Raw genomic sequence first — 19,206 nt, 5'->3', positions numbered from 1 at the left:
TGCATTGCAATAACAATTACTCATGAGAAATAATTATACTGAAACTGATAAAATACATTATCTGAGTTATCATAAATGAGCTAATTATTTTAAAACATTTCCTTGAATGGTGTTTCCGGCTTCTTATACTCTTTTTTGGTAATATGTAGGATGAGCCTTAGAGAGCATCAGAGACCCTCAACATCAATTTAAGAATGGAATGTTGTACTTGGTTCAATAAATAATAGGTAATAATCTACTTAAAAGCATAATAAACACTAACTAGAAGCTAAGGATAGAAAAGAATTTTTTAAGTTTATTTATTTATTTCTTTATTTAGTTATTTATTTTGAGAAAGAGAGAGACAGGCAGAGAACAAGGGGGAGAGAGAGAATCCTGAGGCTTGATCCCACGAACTCGTGAAATCATGACCTGAGCTGAAATCAAGAGTCGGTGGCTTAACCGATTAAACCACCTACACACCCTGAAAAGAATTTTAAAAGTAACTTCGTCCTTAAATTTTTTTTTTAATTTTTTCAAGAGGGGGGCACCTGGGTGGCTCAGTCAGTTGAGCATCTGACTCTTAATTTCAGCTCAGGTCATGATCCCAGAGTCATGGGATCAAGCCCAACATGAGGCTCATATTGAGCCTTCTTGAGATTCTCTCTCTCCTCTCCCTGCCCCTCCCCTGCTAACATGCATGGTCTCACTCTCGCTCTCACTCTCTCTCTCTCTTTCTCTTTAAAATAAAAATAAGAATAAAAGTAACCTAGTCCTACCATTAATCTGAATCACTACAAATCCCCAAATCAAGCAGCCGTTCAGTTTAGACATGGACACCCCCCCTAGTGACAGAGAACTCATTACCTCTCTAGGCAGTCCATTTCATCTTTCGTCAGCTCTGATAAAAAGATTTTCATACACTGAAAAAAATGTTTTTCTATCTTTCTTTTAATTAGAAAGTTTTTTTGTTTTGGAAAAAATTATAGAATTTTGCAGATTATGAAACAATTTATAGCAAGGACAAAGTTTCTCTGCATGGTTAACTTAATGTACATATTAAAAATGTCTAAATCAGTGACAGCCAGCACGCTGGCACTGTGTATACACTGGTAAACAAAGGACATTCCCTGCCCTCAACAAACTTGCAGCCTAATGATACACAGAATAAATCAGGAGTTAATATTACTCAGCCATAAAAAAAGAATGAGATGTTGCCATTTGCAACATGAATGGACCTCAAGGGTATTATACCAAGTGAAATAAGTCAAACAGAGAAAGACAAATATCATATGATTTCATTTATATGGCAATCTAAAATAACAAAACAAATGAACAAAGCTAAACAGCAGAAAGAGACCCATAAATATGAAGAACAAACGAGCGGTTGCCAGAGGGCATGAGGGCTGGGAGCTGGGCAAAATGGGTGAAGGGGAGTGGAGGGTACAAGGTTCCAGTGATGGGATGCATAAGTCGCAGGGATAAAAGGACAGCATGGAAGGTATAGTTCATGGTCATGATATTGTAATAGCACTGTATGGTGACAGATGGTAGCTACACCTGTGGTGAACATAGCATAACATATAGAGTCGTCAAATCACTATGTTGCACAGCTGAAACTAATGTAACATTGTGTGTCAACTAGGATTCAATTTAAAAAATAAATTAAAAAAATCAGGAGTTAAGTACTTTGTGATATATGATAAAACAGGTAAATGCAGCATTCTAGAAGTTTATCAGAGTGACACCTAATCCAGTGTGAAGGTTGACCATCCCTGAGAAGCGACATTGAAGCTGAAGCTGAAGCATGAGTGACTCTAAGTCAGTGTTGCCAGTTTTTGCATTGCATGAAATGGTTTTATCTTTTCTTCAATGTTATATTGAATTTCTCTTAAATGATAACTTTCTACTTGCTTTTGGCTTTCAAACCTTAGAACAAGTCAATGCAAACATGCAATCTCATATCTGATTTAAAGCCTCTAGCACATTTAATGTGTTAGGACTGGGAGGAGGATAAAGGAAAAAGACAAGTGTCTTATCTAACTGGACCCGGTAATGGTTTTCTCAGTACACCTCTGGTTAACAAGGGATTCTCCTGATGCAGGATCTCTTGCAGGCACATGTATGTGTGGCCCTCAAAGGGCCCCGCAAGTCCTTCCCACCACACAGTTCCCAGACCCTTCTCCTCCTCTACCCCCACCGGCTGGTCCATCCCACAGCTTCCAGGAACTGATGCCCCTTGCCAACAGGTAGTGTTCCTGGCTCAGGTATTGACAAGAGGGCTTAATTTAGCTGCTTTGCATGGTGTCCGTTATCCAGTTTGCAAAATACATGGTCAGCACACACACCAAAAAATATCATATTTCTAAATACTAGGAATGAACAATTAAACACCAAAATTTTAAAGACAATACCATTTAGAATACCCTCCCCAAATTAAGTACTCAGGTGTAAATCTAACAAGAATGTGGATGCTCTGTGCTGAAAATTATAAAAGGCTAATGAAATAAGACCTAAATAAATGGAGACACATACCATGTTTGCAAATTAAAAGACTCAGTATGCTCAAAATATCAATTCTCCTCAAATTGATCTAAAGGTTTTTAACACAATTCCAATCAAAATCTCAGCAGAACTTGTTGTAGATGTATACAAACTAGTTCCATAACTTATATGGAGAGGCAAAGGAACCACGATAGCCAAAATGTATGCTACTGATTATAAAATTACTAATAAACACGGTAATCGAGACAGTGTTATCAAAGAAGGGATTCAGCCGTAAGTTGATGGAACAAAATTAAGAGTCACACAAACAATGTCAATTGATAGTTGAAAAAAGATACAGAAACTAAAAAGAGAAAGAATAGTCTTTTCAACAAATAGTGTGGAATACGTGGACATCCACATGCAAAAAACAAACTTCAGCCTAAATTTACACTTTATACAAAAATTAAATTCAAATGGACCTCTGATCTAAATGTAAAACAGAAAACTTTATAAAACATGGAAAAATATCTTCAAGACCTCAGGTTAGGCAAGTTCTTAAACATGACACTGAACACACAACTCACTTTAAAAATTAATAAATTAAACTTCATCGGAATTAAAAACCTTTCCTCTGAGGTTCCTCAAAAAGCTAAACATAGACTTACCATATGACTCAGCAATTCCACTCCTAAGATGCCAAAAGAACTAAAAGCAGGAACTCAAACAAATACTTGTACACCCATGTTCACTGCAGCATTATTCACAATTGCCAAACGTTGAAAACGGCCCAAGTGGGCATTAAATGAATGGATAAACAAAATATTCTATACACAAGCAATGGAATATTATTCAGCCTCAAAAAGAAGTGAAATTCTGATATGTGTTATCACATGAATAAACCTTGAAAATGTTATACTTTGGGGCCCCTGGGTGTCTCAGTCGGTTGAACCTCCGACTTCAGCTCAGGTCACGATCTCACAGCTTGCGAATTCTAGCCCCAGGTCGAGCTCTGTGCTGACAGCTCGGAGCCTGGAGCCTGCTTTGGATTCTGTGTCTCCCTCTCTCTCTCCCCCTCCCCTGCTCACACTCTGTCTCTTTCTCTCTCAAAAATAAATAAACATTAAAAAAAATTAAATAAAAAGAAAGAAAATGTTATACTTTGTGAAGTAGGCCAGTCACAAATATTGTGACTCCACTTATATGAGGTACCTAGAATAGGCAAATTCAGAGAGACAGGAAGTAGAATAAAAGTTACTAGGAGTCAGGAGCAAGAGGGAATGGGGGAATAGTTTAACGGGTACAAAATTTCAGTGTAAGGTGGAAAAAGAAGATTTGGAAATAAGTGGTAGAGATGTGGTAATATTTCCACAACACCGTGAGTGCAATAAACTGGGTACTTTAAAATGGTTTAAATTGTGTGTATATTTACATACCCAAGAAAACATTATATTCATTATATTATATCATATTATTTATATAAACAAGAAAATAATAGGGGAAAAAACCTTTCCTCTCTGAAAAACTCTGTTACAAAAATGAAAGGACAAGCTATAGACTGAGAGAAAATATCTACACATCACATGTCCATTAAAAGACTTGTATCCAGAATATATAGAGAACTCTCAAATTTTAACAGTAAGGACAGACAATAAGTGAGCACAAAATTTAAAACAAACAATTAAAATTTGAAATAACAAATTAAAAAGCTTAACAGTAAGAAAAAAAACAATTTTAAAAAATAGGCAAATGATACTTCATTGAAGAGGACATACAATAGCAAATAAATTCATAAAAAGATGCTCAACATCATTAGTCATTATGGAAATGCAAATTAAAACTGTAGTAAGACATAATTACACACATATTAGGATTGCTAAAATAAAAAATCATGACAATACCAAGTACTGGACGGAACAACTGGAACTGTCATATATTACTGGTGGGAGTTCAAAATGGTACCAGCCACTCTGGGAAGCAGGCAGTTTTAATTTTAATTTTATCAAACTAAACATGTACTCATCATACCGTATGACTCACCAGTGACACCCTTAGTTATTTATCTTTAAAAAATAAAAATTATGTTCACCCCAAAACATGTACACAAATGTTTAGAGCAGCTCTATTTATAATCTCCAAATCTGGAAACGACTCAAGTGTACATCAATGGTCAATGGGTAAATGAATTTTTTTTTAATGTGGTACATCCATCTAATAGAACACAACTCAGTAACAGAAAGGAACCAACTTCTGATAGTATCTTAGTCAGTTTAGGCTGCTATAACAAAACATCATAGATTGGGTAGTTTAAACAACAGACGTTTATTTCTCACAGTTCTGGACACCACGAAATCCAAGTTCAAGGTGCTGGCAGATTCAGTTCTTGGTAAGGGACTGACTCACAAGGCCGAGAGAGAGCTCTGGTTTCTCTTCCTCTTCTTATAAGGACTCTAATCCCATCATGGGGACTCCACTCTCCTGACCTCATTTAAACTTAATTACCTCACAAACATACAACATAAATGAATATCAAAGACATTATACTCAGTGAAAGAAGCCAGTCTCAAGAAGCTATATACCATATGCTTCCATTTATATGATATCATGGAGGGGCGCCTGGGTGGCTCAGTCGGTTAAGCGGCCGACTTCAGCTCAGGTCGTGATCTCGTGGTCTGTGAGTTTGAGCCCCGCGTCGGGCTCTGTGCTGACAGCCCAGAGCCTGGAGCCTGTTTCGGATTCTGTGTGTCTCCCTCTCTCTCTGACCTTCCCCTGTTCATGCTCTGTCTCTCTCTGTCTCAAAAATAAATAAACGTTAAAAAAAAATTTTTTTTTTAAATGATATCATGGAAAAGGCAAAACTGTAGGCACTGAGAACAGATCAGTAGTTGCTGGGGGTGAGTGGTGGTGAAGGATATGACAACAAAAGGGTAGCATAAAAGAGTATGTTGGGTGCTAGAACTCTTCTGTATCTTGATTGTGATGGTTGTTGCATGAATTTATGTGTTAAAACTCCTAGAGCTATACACTCCTCCAAAAGAGTCAATTTTGCTGCATGTTCATTTTAAAATTAAATTAAATTAAAAGATGGCATCAGGTGCTAGTTGGGGAGCTGAGTATCAGAAAAGAACATTTTCTAACCTAAGTGTACTACAGGTGAGATCATTACTAGTTATAAGTAGACAGTAGAGACAGTCTATTTAAGAGAAAGAAGACTAGAAGAAAAAAAAAGTAATGGAACTACAGTTAACCTTACAAATGTCAAAAGAGCAAAATATGTGGAGACAAATTAATACCAGCTTGTGAATCCAGTAGTGGAAAGAAGGCTCACTGGGAGGGAAGTAAGGCGTGCTACTCAAGCACTGACATTCAGAGCATACTAAGAGGGATGTGAGCCTGAAGAAGAGAAGATTAACCTAATGAGAAGGAACATGAGCAACAGTCAGACCTGAAGAAGGCAGAGATGGTTCCTTCATGTCCATTTTGTCCATTTTGTTCTTTTGTTGTTGGTTTGTGGTTTGTTTTTTTTTAATGTTCACTTATTTATTTTGAGAGAGAGCACATGTAGAGGAGGGGCAAGGAGAGAGGGAGAGACAGAATCTCAAGCAGACTCCATGCTGTTATTGCAGAGTCTGACTCCAGGCTCAATCCCACAACCATGAGATCATGACCTGAGCAGAAATCAAGAGTCAGACGCTAAGCCACCCAGGCACTCTCCCTCAAGTGTCCACTTTTGAAGGGAGCAATAAAGACAGACATTGATCGGGTGTCTGAACCCAGGAAAAGTCTCCCAAGAGCTTGGAGCTGCCCAGGGAATAGGGCCCCAGAGGAAGCCATTGGCATTCCCTTGAAGTGCCCTGAGGAGAGCTACCAGGATATATACTAAAGCCCAAGTTAAGTAAGTATTGTGTACATTAAGGGTAAGGTGGGGCAGGGCAGTGAAGAGTCCAGTCCCAGCAGTTCATTACAAATGACAAAATCTAAATCTTCCATGCTTGGGTCATCTCTGTTCAAATGGAAATAGAGATGGATAATGGATGAACTGTTTGCTTCTTTCATCTATAGTTTGGGATAGGGTGGAAGACTTTAGGTTTTCAGTTACAAGGAGCTATTAACTTAGACTTTCAAAATGACAGTAAATTCTTTGAAATAAAACAGCATTATAGAGGTGAGCAGGTAATTTAAGAATTTTAATTATTGTATAGAAAATAGGAATGCATGGTGATGATATCTTAAAATATTTTTACTATATATACCATATAGTCTTTTTACATTTATTTCTGAAATGAATTCCTTAATGTAGCAGAGCAGTATGTAGATTACTATAATTTTCCACCAGAGGGAGCCTCAAGACTGTGTTTTCCCCTTGGGACTCTTCGTTTAACCAGTACTTTGGCCAAAATGTCTATCACATGTTGGTACTGAGACAATCCAAGATGGAGAAAAGATGTATGATTTGGAACGAGATAAAAAGATAAGAGAGGAGTGGTTCTGGCCTCCTAAATGTCCTGCTTTTCCTCTGGGTTTTGGGAGGACTTTCTCCTGATCCTCTGGGGTGGGCAAAGTGGGGCTATTTGTCTGCCTTGGAAAGCAGAACTCTAGCCCTGTCTGAGCTGAACAAACTGTATAGGAGTACTCCCACTCCACCCACTGGCTGCCAAAGGAATGTGTCGTTCAGCTCAAGGAGGCATTTACTAAATTTCAGGAGATCCCTCCAAGGATTATAAATGCCCTGAAAGAGACAAAGGCAACCCAGCCCTCAGCCATACCATAGAATTTGGTGGAAGATGGTTTTAGTCTTGGGAAGGCTTCCTTTGTTAATTCACTCAACATAGAGGAAGCATTTACTGGACAGCAGGTATTGTTTCACGTTTTAAAGTGGCTGCCTAATAATAAGAAAGATCTAACAATGAAATGAGCCCATGATTAGAACAATACAAAGACTGCTTTAAAACACATTTCTGAACAGAACATATTGTTAGTGTAGTCTACATTTGAGGTCCTAGAAAACACCTATATGTCACCTATTCTGTGCAAAGGGAGGTTCAAAACTAGAAAAGACTTCTTGACAGACAGATATTAAGAAATGTACAATGTACAAATGCACTGAGAGTTTTCTCTTCATCATTCTTTTAAAACAAATCAGACATATGTGGTTGCGCAATACTTTCCATTCATAATCACCTAACTTCCCACATTAAGCCTCCCAAACAGACCTTGAAAATGAAAATAAAATTAAACTCTCAGCTTACCACCCACTCAGAAACAAACACACACCTCTGCATGGCTTGGCTTTTGTTTTTTTAATGACTTTAATTTACTGAAATAATTTTAAATTATTGCTTATCATTAAAGAGTGTTTCCTCTATTTCTGACCAGTTTTTTTTTTTATGACTTTAAATACCACTTTATTTTAACAAGTAAGACTTTGGGGTCTGGAGGATGGGGTAAAAGTGGGGTCCTGACAGAGGAGTGCTTTTCCCTTACTACTAGTTCAGCAGATTGATATGAGGAAGCATGACTGGTGTTCAGAGTACAAGCCCACAGGTCTGTAATGGGGGGAAAAAAAGTCTTAGCATTCTTTTCCTTGGGCTCTAATCAGCTGAGGGAACTAGTGAAAGATGACGTACAAGATGGAATTTTTTCAGTGAGATCCTCTCCAGACATGGTTTCTGATGCAAAAATGCTCTCACCAGGTTCGAGGGGTGCAGGTGTTCCTGCAGCTGCAAACACCGAGACAGCCAGGGGATGGCCCTGGGCCTCGGCGCTGGGTAGCCAGCTACAGAATTCCAGGGACAGGGGGCCCCTGATGTCTGCCAGCAGTCATGCAAGCGAGTGGGAATTCAGCTTTGGTTCCAGGGGACATAAAATGACCTGTTTCAGTAAAACAGAAACTTAAGAGGGAAAAACAAACCAGCATAAAATGTAAACTTAGCTATGTCTGTTTTGGTCCTTGAGGAGCAGAGGTGATCAGAATGACTACAGAGACTCTGACACCTCACCCCTTCCTTTGGTTCGTGAACAGACACAGAATTGCAAGAACTTTAAGAGCCAAAGGTTAATCACAGAAAGGGATCAGTTTCCAGCTCCCAGGAACAAATCTGTGTAAGAAATTTGATGACATGTTCCTGGATTGACTGTTAAAAAACATTTTCCCAAATAACACCAGCTAACTTTCTGGATTCTATCTTTGGGACTATCCCCAAATTCAGTGGGGAAATCACTGTATTAAATCAGTTCAATTTTACTGGGGTATGATACAATTTGCAAAGCTGTATCATACAACCACATAGTTAGTGTGGATGAAAATACTATTAATTAGAGATAAGCATTTGTCCAAGAACTTGCTGTAATCGGATCTTGTGGGGAATTTAGTTCAGTACTTTGCCAATCAGAAATACAAAAGAGATTTAAATATGAAAAATTGAGTCCTCTAACTTACAGGAATAGGTTCTTGTAACTTTTTCTTTTTAAGAAAAAAAAATGTGTTCACTTCATCACACTCCTCTTTCTTTCTTAAGAAACATGACTTTGTTGAAAATAATAAGCAACAAGTCTTAATTTTTGGTATTATCTTTTTAAAAGACTTTCTAAAAATTGCCTTTTAAGAGTAGTTTAGGCTTGATCCCCCAAAAAAGTTATACTTAGATCATAAAAATAAAATTTCTAGGAGCACCTGGGTGGCTCAGTCAGTTGAGCTTCCAACTTCAGCTCAGGTCATGATCTCACAGTTCGTGAATTCAAGCCCCACATTGGGCCCTGTACTGACAATTCAGAGCCTGGAGCCTGCTTCAGATTCTGTGTCTCCCCCCCTCTCTCTCTCCCCTTCCCCACTCGCACTGTCTCTCTTTCTCAAAAATAAACATTAAAAAAATTTTTTTAAATAAAATTTATAAATAAAATTCTTTTAGAAAGGCTTTTACAAGATAATTTTAAAAATGTAAAGCTCACTGCACATTTCTTTATGAAGACTGGAAATTAGACATGAAAAAGTGATGAAATTTCTAAACAATCAACTTTTTAATGACAAAACATTTATCTCAGAGCCTAATATATTTTTGTTTCCTAATGGCAACGGTATAAGACAAAGGGGCGCCTGTGTGGTTCAGTGGGTTAAGCATCCAACTTCACCTCAGGTCATGATCTCGTGGTTCACGAGTTCCAGCCCCACATCGGGGTCTGTGCTGACAGTTCAGAGCCTAGAGCCAGCTTCGGATTTTGTGTCTCCCTCTCTCTTTGCCCTTCCTCTGCTTCTGCTCTGTCTCTCTCTGTCTCTCTCTCTCTCTCAAAAATAAATAAACATTTTTTTAATTAAAAAAAAAAAAGACAAAGTCCTACAAGAATGAATTCAGAAAAACATGTGACCTAGCGAAAGGAACACAGTCGTTCAAGGTAGATCCAGGCCTAGAACACAAGTCTCCTTATCCAGTGCTCTTTCACTGTCATCATGATGTTCCTCTCTCCCCTGACTTGTCCTTCAATGATTTAGCAGGTGTCCCAAGCCCTCCTCTTGGTGCTGAGTCCCTGGACCTCCCTGGCCTGGTCTTCTTGATGCAGCCCCTCATAGCCCACCTGGCCTCCCTCAGTTCATCCTTCCCTGATCATTCTTTTTTGCCTTGTACTAATAAGGCCATGCTAACATATGTCTGGCCTTTTTCTCCATCAAAAAGCCATATCCCCTTCCCTCAACCCCAGAACTAGGTTAGTTAATTTACCTAATAGACATATCTGTCCATACACTAAGGAAAAAAAGCTATAGATGCTCTCCCCACTTGTAGGTAATATATGTAGTGTTTGAGACAGAGAAGACATTACAAAGGCATTGAGGCACCCCATGGAGGTGCCACCCTGCAAGTCTATGCCCAAGGCCAGTTATGACTACTAACCACATAGACCATGGAAATCCAACTGTTACCTTTAAGAATAAGTATTTCAACACAAGAAGATTCTGGCCTTTGGTAAACCAAGATCAATGTAACAATACAGTTGGCAGTTTACAAAGTAGCAAATAATAACTTCTATATAGTGAGCACCTGTCCCAGGCCAGACACTATCACTAATTAGTTAATTATTTAATTAATTAATTCAATATCTATTCATGAATAACCAGCTACTTGCTAGGCACATTTTAAGTCTGGAGAGAAGAGAAAGCATGATGTTTTCAAGATAATTCAATAAGATCAGAATATGCAGTTGTTTTCAGAAGTGAGTGGAAAGAGATGAGGCCTAAGGGGCAAACCAAAGGGCAAACAATGAAGGAGTCTTGGTGCCACACGGATTTTTGATATTGATCTTTTAGAAAGAAAGAAAGAAAGAAAGAAAGAAAGAAAGAAAGAAAGAAAGAAAGAAAGAAAGAAAGAAAGAAAGAAAGAAAGAAAGAAAGAGAGAGAAAGGGCGGGAAGTCCTGTCGGACTCAGTCGGAAGGACGTGTGACTCTTGTTTCTCAGGGTTGTAAACTCAAGCCCCATACTGGGTGTAGAGATTGCTCAAAAATAAAATCTGTAAAAAAAAGAAAAAGAAAAGGAGGGCAGGAGCGAGGGAAGCCACGGAAGAGTTCTAACTGGGAAGAAATTTGCATTTGAGAAAAATTCTTCTGGCAGCAATATGGAGAATGGATGAGAGAGAAGCAAGATTAGAGAGAAGGTGATCAGTAAGTAATCCAGGAGTGAGATGAGAACAAGAACAGAGATGGGAAAAGAGAGAATCAGAAACATCTGAGAGAGTAGAAGTAGAATTAACAGTTCTTAGTAACTATTTGAATGAGGTGAGCTGGGAATGGAAATTGAAGGTGACTCCCATGTTTCCTGTTTGGATAGCTGGGTGAATGGAAGTACCATTGATGAAGATAAGAATAAACATCTTTGAGGAAGAAGTTAATGCTTTGATTTTGTCCATTGGATTTCAGATGTTGGCGGAATGTCTAACTGTCCAATAGGCAATTGGCTGTAGAGATCTGGAACTTTGAGGTATCAAGAACTGAAGATACAGATTTGGTAGTTTCAATGAATCAATCAGTAATCCTCACCAACAAATCTATAAAAGCCAGTATTATAAAAACCATATAAAAAGTGCATAGTGTACATCTATGGATTTTATCTGCCTAGAAACCCCTTTCTTACTCATCTAGTAACAGCCTCTCCCTTCTTTTAGGCAACTGCTCTTCCCCCACCGCAGGCATGTGGTTCAGGTGGAGCCAATGTGGTGCCCTGTGCTCTCCAGGGCCAGTGACCCAAACTGGGCCATTACAATATCTTATACTTTTGTCCACAGTGCTAGAGTGACCTGACCAGAGCCTCTTATCTAGGTTTTCCTGAATTGTAACTGGGATGAAGGGCCCCTTCCCTTGACAGCAAAGTTGCACGCATGTCAGCACATAACCTCTGGCATACAGCACAGACAGGCAGACCTGCAGTAGAGGGCCTCAGACTGGAGCCCATGAGAAGTAGAGAAGGCAACCCCAACTGCAATAAAACCTCAGTTCCCATTGTGCTCTGTTACACCCCTGCTTTTCCAGTTATATCAATAATAAATTCTTCCCAGGATCCAAGCTAGTAGCTGAGTTTCTGCCACTAGTAACCAGAAGTTCTGACTAATATAGAAATTGAGACTTAGATTGGCTAAATCACTTAACCAAGCCAGGTAGAAGGCAGAACTGAAATCAGACCCAGGGTCAGGGAAATCTGACCACTGCACCATGCTGCAGAGTACTGAGTTCTAAGGTGATGCCCACTTTTTGGCTGGAGACTCTCAGGCTATGTTACATGAATAAAAAATTAAAAATGAGTCAAGAGGGGCACCTGGGTGGCTCAGTCGGTTGGGCGTCCGACTTCAGCTCAGGTCATGATCTCACTGTCCATGAGTTCAAGCCCCACGTCGGGCTCTGTGCTGACAGCTCAGAGCCTGGAGCCTGCTTCCGATTCTGTGTCTCCCTCTCTCTGGCCCTCCCCCACTCACACTCTGTCTCACTCTCTCTCTCAAAAATAAATAAACATTAAAAAAAAAAAATGAGTCAAGAGCCAGGTTCAAATTCAGACAAGCTCAATCACTGCAGTATTAGGCAATCAATTCATCTCCTTGAGTTCCATTTGTAAAATGAAATAAATGTATGTCTTTCTCACTTCATAGGGATTTGGTTAATTAAGAGGCTAATATACATGGGGCAACTGGGTGGCTCAGTCAGTTAAGCATCTGACTCAGTTTCGGCTCAGGTCATGATCTTGCAGCTTCGTGGGTTTGAGCCCTGCATCAGGCTCTGTGTTGACAGTATGGAGCCTGCTTGGGATTCTCTCTCTCTCCCTCTCTCTCTGCCCCTGCCCCACTTGCACTGTCTCTGTCTCTTTCAAAAATAAACTTAAAAAAAAGACACTAATACATGTGACAGCATTTTGAAAATAATAAAGAACGTATCCCATGGTAAGCGTTGCCAATCTCGATCAGTAATAGAAATGTGTATTAAATCCATTCTCTCTTTTGTTGCTTAAACCTACAATCTTAGGGGTGGGAAACAGAAATCCAGAATGTTATCTCATCCATGTTAATTTCCATCTGAATAAACAGTCACTTCTGTGTTATTGTTGTTACCAAACGTTTACTGAAAGCCAGACAGGGTCTGGGTGCCCTGCAAAATACAAAATCTAGAGAAATCTCTGGGAAAGGCAGGAAACCCAGAGCAATGGTTGGCATGGTACTTGGGAACAAGAAACCAAAGGTGTAGTTCCCAAGTTCCCTCATAATTAACACGGTAGTGTGTCTACATTCTGAGCCTGTTCTGTGCTGTCTTTTCCATTCCCTCCTCTCATGGGGCATTTTTAAGCTGGTAAGACAATTCAGTGTGCCTGTTTTAGGGGACAGAGCATGATGTTCTGTAATTAGGCTTGGTTCTGTTTATTGCATATACCACTTCATTTTGAAAACAGAACCCTGTCTTTTCCTTTGGGGTATTTTTATGACATCATAAGGATGTCAATGTTTTTCTTTGCTGCACAGGTGTACCATGCTTAGACAATAGGAGATTCTTTGTTTTGAAAATGTACATGTAAATCACATTTCATCAAAATCAAATTACATCCAAACTGCAATGGAATCCCTGTAGAAACTCATATGGGAGGGTAATGTTGTGTATGGGGAAGATTGGCAGTTGGGAGTCAGGAAATCAAGATTCAAGCATTAGTTCAATCATTTCCTATTTGTGTGACTCTTGGCGAATCATTTAACCTTTTTGTCCAGTAGTTTTCACATCTGTAAAATGAAGGTGATAGCAATTTTTTACCTAACTTATGGATTTTGGTGAGCATCCACTCAGATGTTTTTGAATTGGATAAAGACTAAATCCATATCAGGGTGCCTGGGTGGCTCAGTTGATTAAGCCCCCAACTTCGGCTCAGGTCATGATCTCATGGTTTGTGGGTTCAAGCCCCACATCAGACTCTGCTGACAGCTCAGAGCCTGGAGCCTGCTTCAGATTTTGTGTCTCCCTCTCTCTTTCTTCCCCTCCCCTGCTCGCATTCTGTCTCTCTCTCTCTCTCAAAAATAAATAAATATTAAAAAAAAATTTTAAAGATTAAATCCATATCTTCTGAGATTTCAAGCCCTATTCATAAAAATCCAATTACAAGAACTGGAAACAAGGAAAGGAAGGCAATGGATGTTAAAATGAAATCATCCTAGGCAACAGGCATATTGCTGTACATAGCCAGGGCTCAGTATTTCTTGAGTGAATATTTTAAAAAGTACAACTGCTTCAGCCATTTACTATCCTGTACACTGGAAACCACAAGTATCCCTACACCCAGGTGGCACTCACTTATTCTTACAGCAAAGGTCACCAGCAACCTAATAAAAAATAATTTATTGTCCCAGGCCACAGACGTACAAACCATTTGCATATCTTAAGTCATTCATTTACCTGAGGAGTCTTTTATGTTTCAAGACAGTTCTTAGAATGTGGTTCTCAAGAAAGCATCATCACACCCACTCCAAAATTACATTTTTGAAAATGTAGAATCCTGGATCCCAGCCTAGATTTGGTGAATTAGGATATCTGGGGATGAAACTAGATAATTTGCATTTTAACAAACACACATACACACATACACACACGCACGCGCACATACACATAACTAACCTACTCCTACACTGTAATTCTAAAATTTGAGAATGACTTTCAGGTTTCCAAGAATAAGAAAAACTGTATCTTTGGGAAAATATGGCACAGTAGAAATGCCTTCAATCTCCTGTGGCTTTTTCACACTAAATGTAATAAACACTTCCAGTGAGTCTTGAAAATTCATCATGCTATTAACAGTTAACTAAAATTGTATTAAACCTATAAAAAATCAGTTCCTGAAATTCCAATGTTATATAATTACACATATGCATTGTGAAATGTAATACAAATGTCACATGTTATGTAGCTAATCATCCACTGGTTTTAGTTTTTAATCTTTGGATTATTCTTCATATCTGGTTCTCTTAAAATGGGGCAAGAGCAAGGACATGGTAAACTGGAATACCCATCTTCTGAACAATGGGAAGGTCAGGAACTACATGACTGTAGGAACCAGGCGTCTAGGGATTGGGCAGTAAGTTGGGATAGTGATTGTCAAAACCTGCAAAGTATCTGAGATTTTGCCCTACTTGCATGCTAGCAAGTAAGCCTGCCACAGTTTTATTGTTACTGCTAGAAGATACACAATTACTGGATCAGAGAAAAGACTTTATTACTCAACCATAGCAAGCAGCATGAGCTTCATATCTGCAACCATTTCCCTTGCCTCTCAGGCCCCACAGAGGCAAAGTGGAAGTGGCCAGGTGGACGCTGAGCAAACTGTGGGTTTGTATCACAGCTGAGCAACCCCAGGCTTAGGAAGCCCAAATCTTATAATGGGTTGCAACCAACCTGCCAACCTTCGCTCCAGTAAGAGACGTTATCTTTGAGGGGAAACACTATTTTCCAAGACTGTTCACTATAAAACATTCTACTTTTTATTGTTTTTTTATTTTAATTCCAGTATAGTTAACATACAGAATTCTATTAGTTTCAGGTGTACAATACAGTGATTCAACAATTCTATATATTACCCAGTGCTCATCAAGGTAAGTGTACTCTTAATCCCCTTCACCTATTTCACTCCTCCCCCTCCCCACCCACCTCCTCTCTGGCAACCATCAGTTTGTTCTCTGTAGTTAAGAGTCTGTTTCTTGGTTTGTCTCTCTCTCCCTCTCTCTTGTTTCCTTTGTTTAGTTTCTTAAATTCCACACACAAGTGAAATCATACAGTATTTGTCTAACTTATTTCACTTAGCATTATACTCTAGCTCCATACATGTCCTTGAAAATGGCAAGATTTCTTTCTTTTGTTATGGCTGAATAATATTCCAGTGTGTGTGTGTGTGTTGTGTGTGTGTGTGTGTGTGTGTGTGTGTGTGTGTGTGAAAGAGAGAGAGAGAGAGAGAGAATATCACCTTTTCTTTTTTTTTAATTTTTATTTAACTTATTTTTTTAGTTTACAACCAAGTTAGTTAGCATATAGTGCAACAATGATTTCAGGGGTAGATTCCTTAATGTCCCTTACCCATTTAGCCCACACCCCCCCCACAATCCCTCCAATAACCCTCTGTTGGTTCTTCATATTTAAAAGGTTCTTATGTTTTTGTTCCCCTCCCTGTTTTTTATTATTTTTGCTTCCCTTCCCTTATGTTCATCTGTTCTGTGTCTTAAAGTCCTCATATGAGTGAAGTCATATGATATTTGTCTTTCTCTGACTAATTTCGCTTAGCATAATACTCTCTAGTTCCATCCACATAGTTGCAAATGGAAAGATTTCATTCTTTTTGATTGCCGAGTAATACTCCATTTTGTGTGTGTGTGTGTGTGTGTGTATACACACACATATGTGTGTATATATATGTATATATATATATATATATATATATATATCACATCTTCTTTATCCATTCATCCATCGATGGACATTTGCGCTCTTTCCATACGTTGGCTATTGTTGATAGTACTGCTATAAACATTGGGGTGCATGTGCCCCTTTGAAACAGCATACCTGTATCCCCTGGATAAATACCTAGTAGTGCAATTGCTGGGTTGGAGGGTAGTTCTATTTTTAATTTTTTGAGGAAACTCCATACTGTTTTCCAGAGCAGCTGCACCAGTCTGCATTCCCACCAGCAGTGAATATCACCTTTTCTTTATGCATTCATCTATTAATGGACCCTTGGATTGCTTCCATAAATTGGTTATTGTTAACTCACGCTGCAATAAACACAGGAGTGCATATATCCTTTAAAATTAGTATTTTCATATTCTTCAGGTAAATACCCAGTAGCACAATTACTGGATCATAGGGTAGTTCTGTAGGAGGTTTTGAGGAACCTCCCTTCTGTTCTCAGTGGTTGCACAAGTTTGCATTCCCACCAATAGTGCATGAAGGTTCTTTTTTCTCCACATCCTTACCAACACTTTTATGTTTTTTTATTTTAGCCATTCTGACAGGTGTGAGGTGATATCGTATTGTGGTTTTGATTTACATTTCCCTGAGGATGAGTGATGTTGAGCATCTTTTCATGTGTCTGTTGGCCATCTGTAGGTCTTCTTTGGAGAAATGTCTGTTCATGTCTTCTGCCTATTTTTTAATTGGATTATTTTTTAATTTTTGGTGTTGAATTGTATAAGTTCTTTATATATTTTGTATACTAACCCTTTATCAGATATATCATTTGCAAATATCTTCTCCCATTCAGTAGGCTGTCTTTTTGTTTTGTTGATTGTTTCCATCACCATGCAGAAGCTTTTTATTTTGATGTAGTCCCAATAGTTTATTTTTGCTTTTGTTTTCCTAGACTCAGGAGACATACCTAGAAAAATGTTGCTATGGCTGATGTCAGAAACATTACCGCCTGTGCTCTCTTCTAAGATATTTGTTATTTCAGGTCTCACATTTGGGTCTTTAATTCATTTTGAGTTTATTTTTGTGTGTGGTGTAAGAAAGTGGTCCAATTTCATTCTTTTGCAGTTTTCCCAACACAGTTTGTTGAAGAGACTGTCTTTTTCCCATTGCATATTCTTGCCTCTTTTGTTGAAGATTAATTGACTATTTAATCATGGGTTTGTTTCTGAGCTTTCTATCCTCTTCTATTTTTTTTTAAATATTTATTCATTTTTTGAGAGAGAAAGAGAGTGCACAAGCAGAGAAGGAGCAGAGAAAGGGAGACAATGGATCCGAAGCAGGCTCTGTGCTGTCAGCACATTACCCCAGTGCAGGGCTTGAACTCACAAACCGAAACTATAAGATCATAACCTCAACTGAAGTCAGAGGCTTAACCAGCTGAACCACCCAGGTGCCTGCTCTCCTCTTCTATTGATCCATGTGTCCATTTTTTTGTGCCAAGAACATAATATTTTGATTACTACAGCTTTGTAGTATAACTCAAAGTCTGGAATTGTGATACCTCCAGCTTTGTTTTGTTTTGTTTTGTTTTGTTTCAAGATTATTTTGGCTATTCAGGGTCTTTTGTGGTTCCATACAATTTTAGGATTGTTTTTCCAGTTCTATGACAAATTCTGTTGGTCTTTTTTTTTAATTTTTTTTAATGTTTTATTTATTCTTGAGAGAGAGAGAGAGAGAGACAGAGCATGAGCGAGGGAGGGGCAGAGAGAGAAAGGGACACAGAATCCAAAGCAGACTCCAGGTTCTGAGCTGTCAACACAGAGCCCCATGTGGAGCTCAAACTCAAGAGCCATGAGATCATGACCTGAGCTGAAGTCAGACACTCAACCGACTGAGCCACCCAGGAGCCCCCTGTTGGTCTCTTTTTTTATGTTTTATTTTTTATATTTGAGAGACAGAGAGACTGAGAGCGAGAAGGAGAGGGGCAGAAAGACAGAGATAGAATCCAAAGCAGGCTCCAGGCTCCAAGCTCTCAGCATAGAGCCCAACGTGAGGCTTGAACTCATGAACCATGAGATCACGACCTGAGCCTGAGTTGGACACTTAACTGACTGAGCCACCCAGGCGCCCCAATTCTGTTAGTCGTTTGATAGGGATTGCATTAAATATGTAGATTGCTTTGAGGAGTATGGACATTTTAACAATATGTGTTTTTCTAATCCATGAGTAGGAATATCTTTCCATTTGTTTGTGTCATCTTAGATTTCTTTCATCAATGTTTTATAGTTTTCATAACCTCCTTGGTTAAGTTTATTCCCAGGTATTTTATTATTTTTGCTGCAATTATAAATGAGATTGTCTCCTTAATTTCTCTTCCTGCTGCTTCATCAGCCCATTGTATCATTCATTTGCACAAAAGAGGATTTAGTGAGAGAAAAATCCCAACTCCACTCCCTCCTCCAAGAAAAGCATAAGCAGAGCATGCAGCCTGGTAAACAGTAGGTATTCAGTAAATGTCTATTCCTTTCCCCAGTCTCCCTATACATATCTTCCACATAATCTTGGTACTTATTTACTCTTTTCTTTGACATCTTCTCTTATGTTCCTCATTTTCAACTTTATAAAAAAATGTTGAAGCTAATAGTATGAGTCACAAAGGAATTGTCCTAGGTGGTCTTACCTACAACTTCCCCAAATGTCCAAAGGACGTTTTTGGACCTTTTGTCCTGAAGTTTGACTTTGTGTTTCTATGCCTGTGTGATGACACTAGGTGGTGCTGATGGCTTTATCCAAGCTGGGACACTTTTTCCAATGAAATAAAAGGCTAGCTTACTCATTTTGAATGG

General features: G+C 38.8%; 1 protein-coding gene across 1 annotated transcript in view; it reads left to right on the top strand.

The window, feature by feature from the left end:
* Positions 1–1,378: 1,378 nt before the first annotated feature.
* LOC131489596 (uncharacterized) overlaps positions 1,379–19,206 on the top strand; it is a 37,798-nt gene continuing 19,970 nt past the window's right edge. The window contains 4 exon segments of the mRNA XM_058691612.1: positions 1,379–1,480; positions 2,121–2,246; positions 6,526–6,636; positions 8,063–8,287. Of these exon segments, the coding sequence (XP_058547595.1) occupies positions 1,379–1,480; positions 2,121–2,246; positions 6,526–6,636; positions 8,063–8,287 (564 nt within the window).

Source organism: Neofelis nebulosa, chromosome 11, assembly GCF_028018385.1.
Source record: "Neofelis nebulosa isolate mNeoNeb1 chromosome 11, mNeoNeb1.pri, whole genome shotgun sequence".
NCBI classification, from domain to species: domain Eukaryota; kingdom Metazoa; phylum Chordata; class Mammalia; order Carnivora; family Felidae; genus Neofelis; species Neofelis nebulosa.
This window is presented reverse-complemented; position numbering and strand designations above follow the sequence as displayed.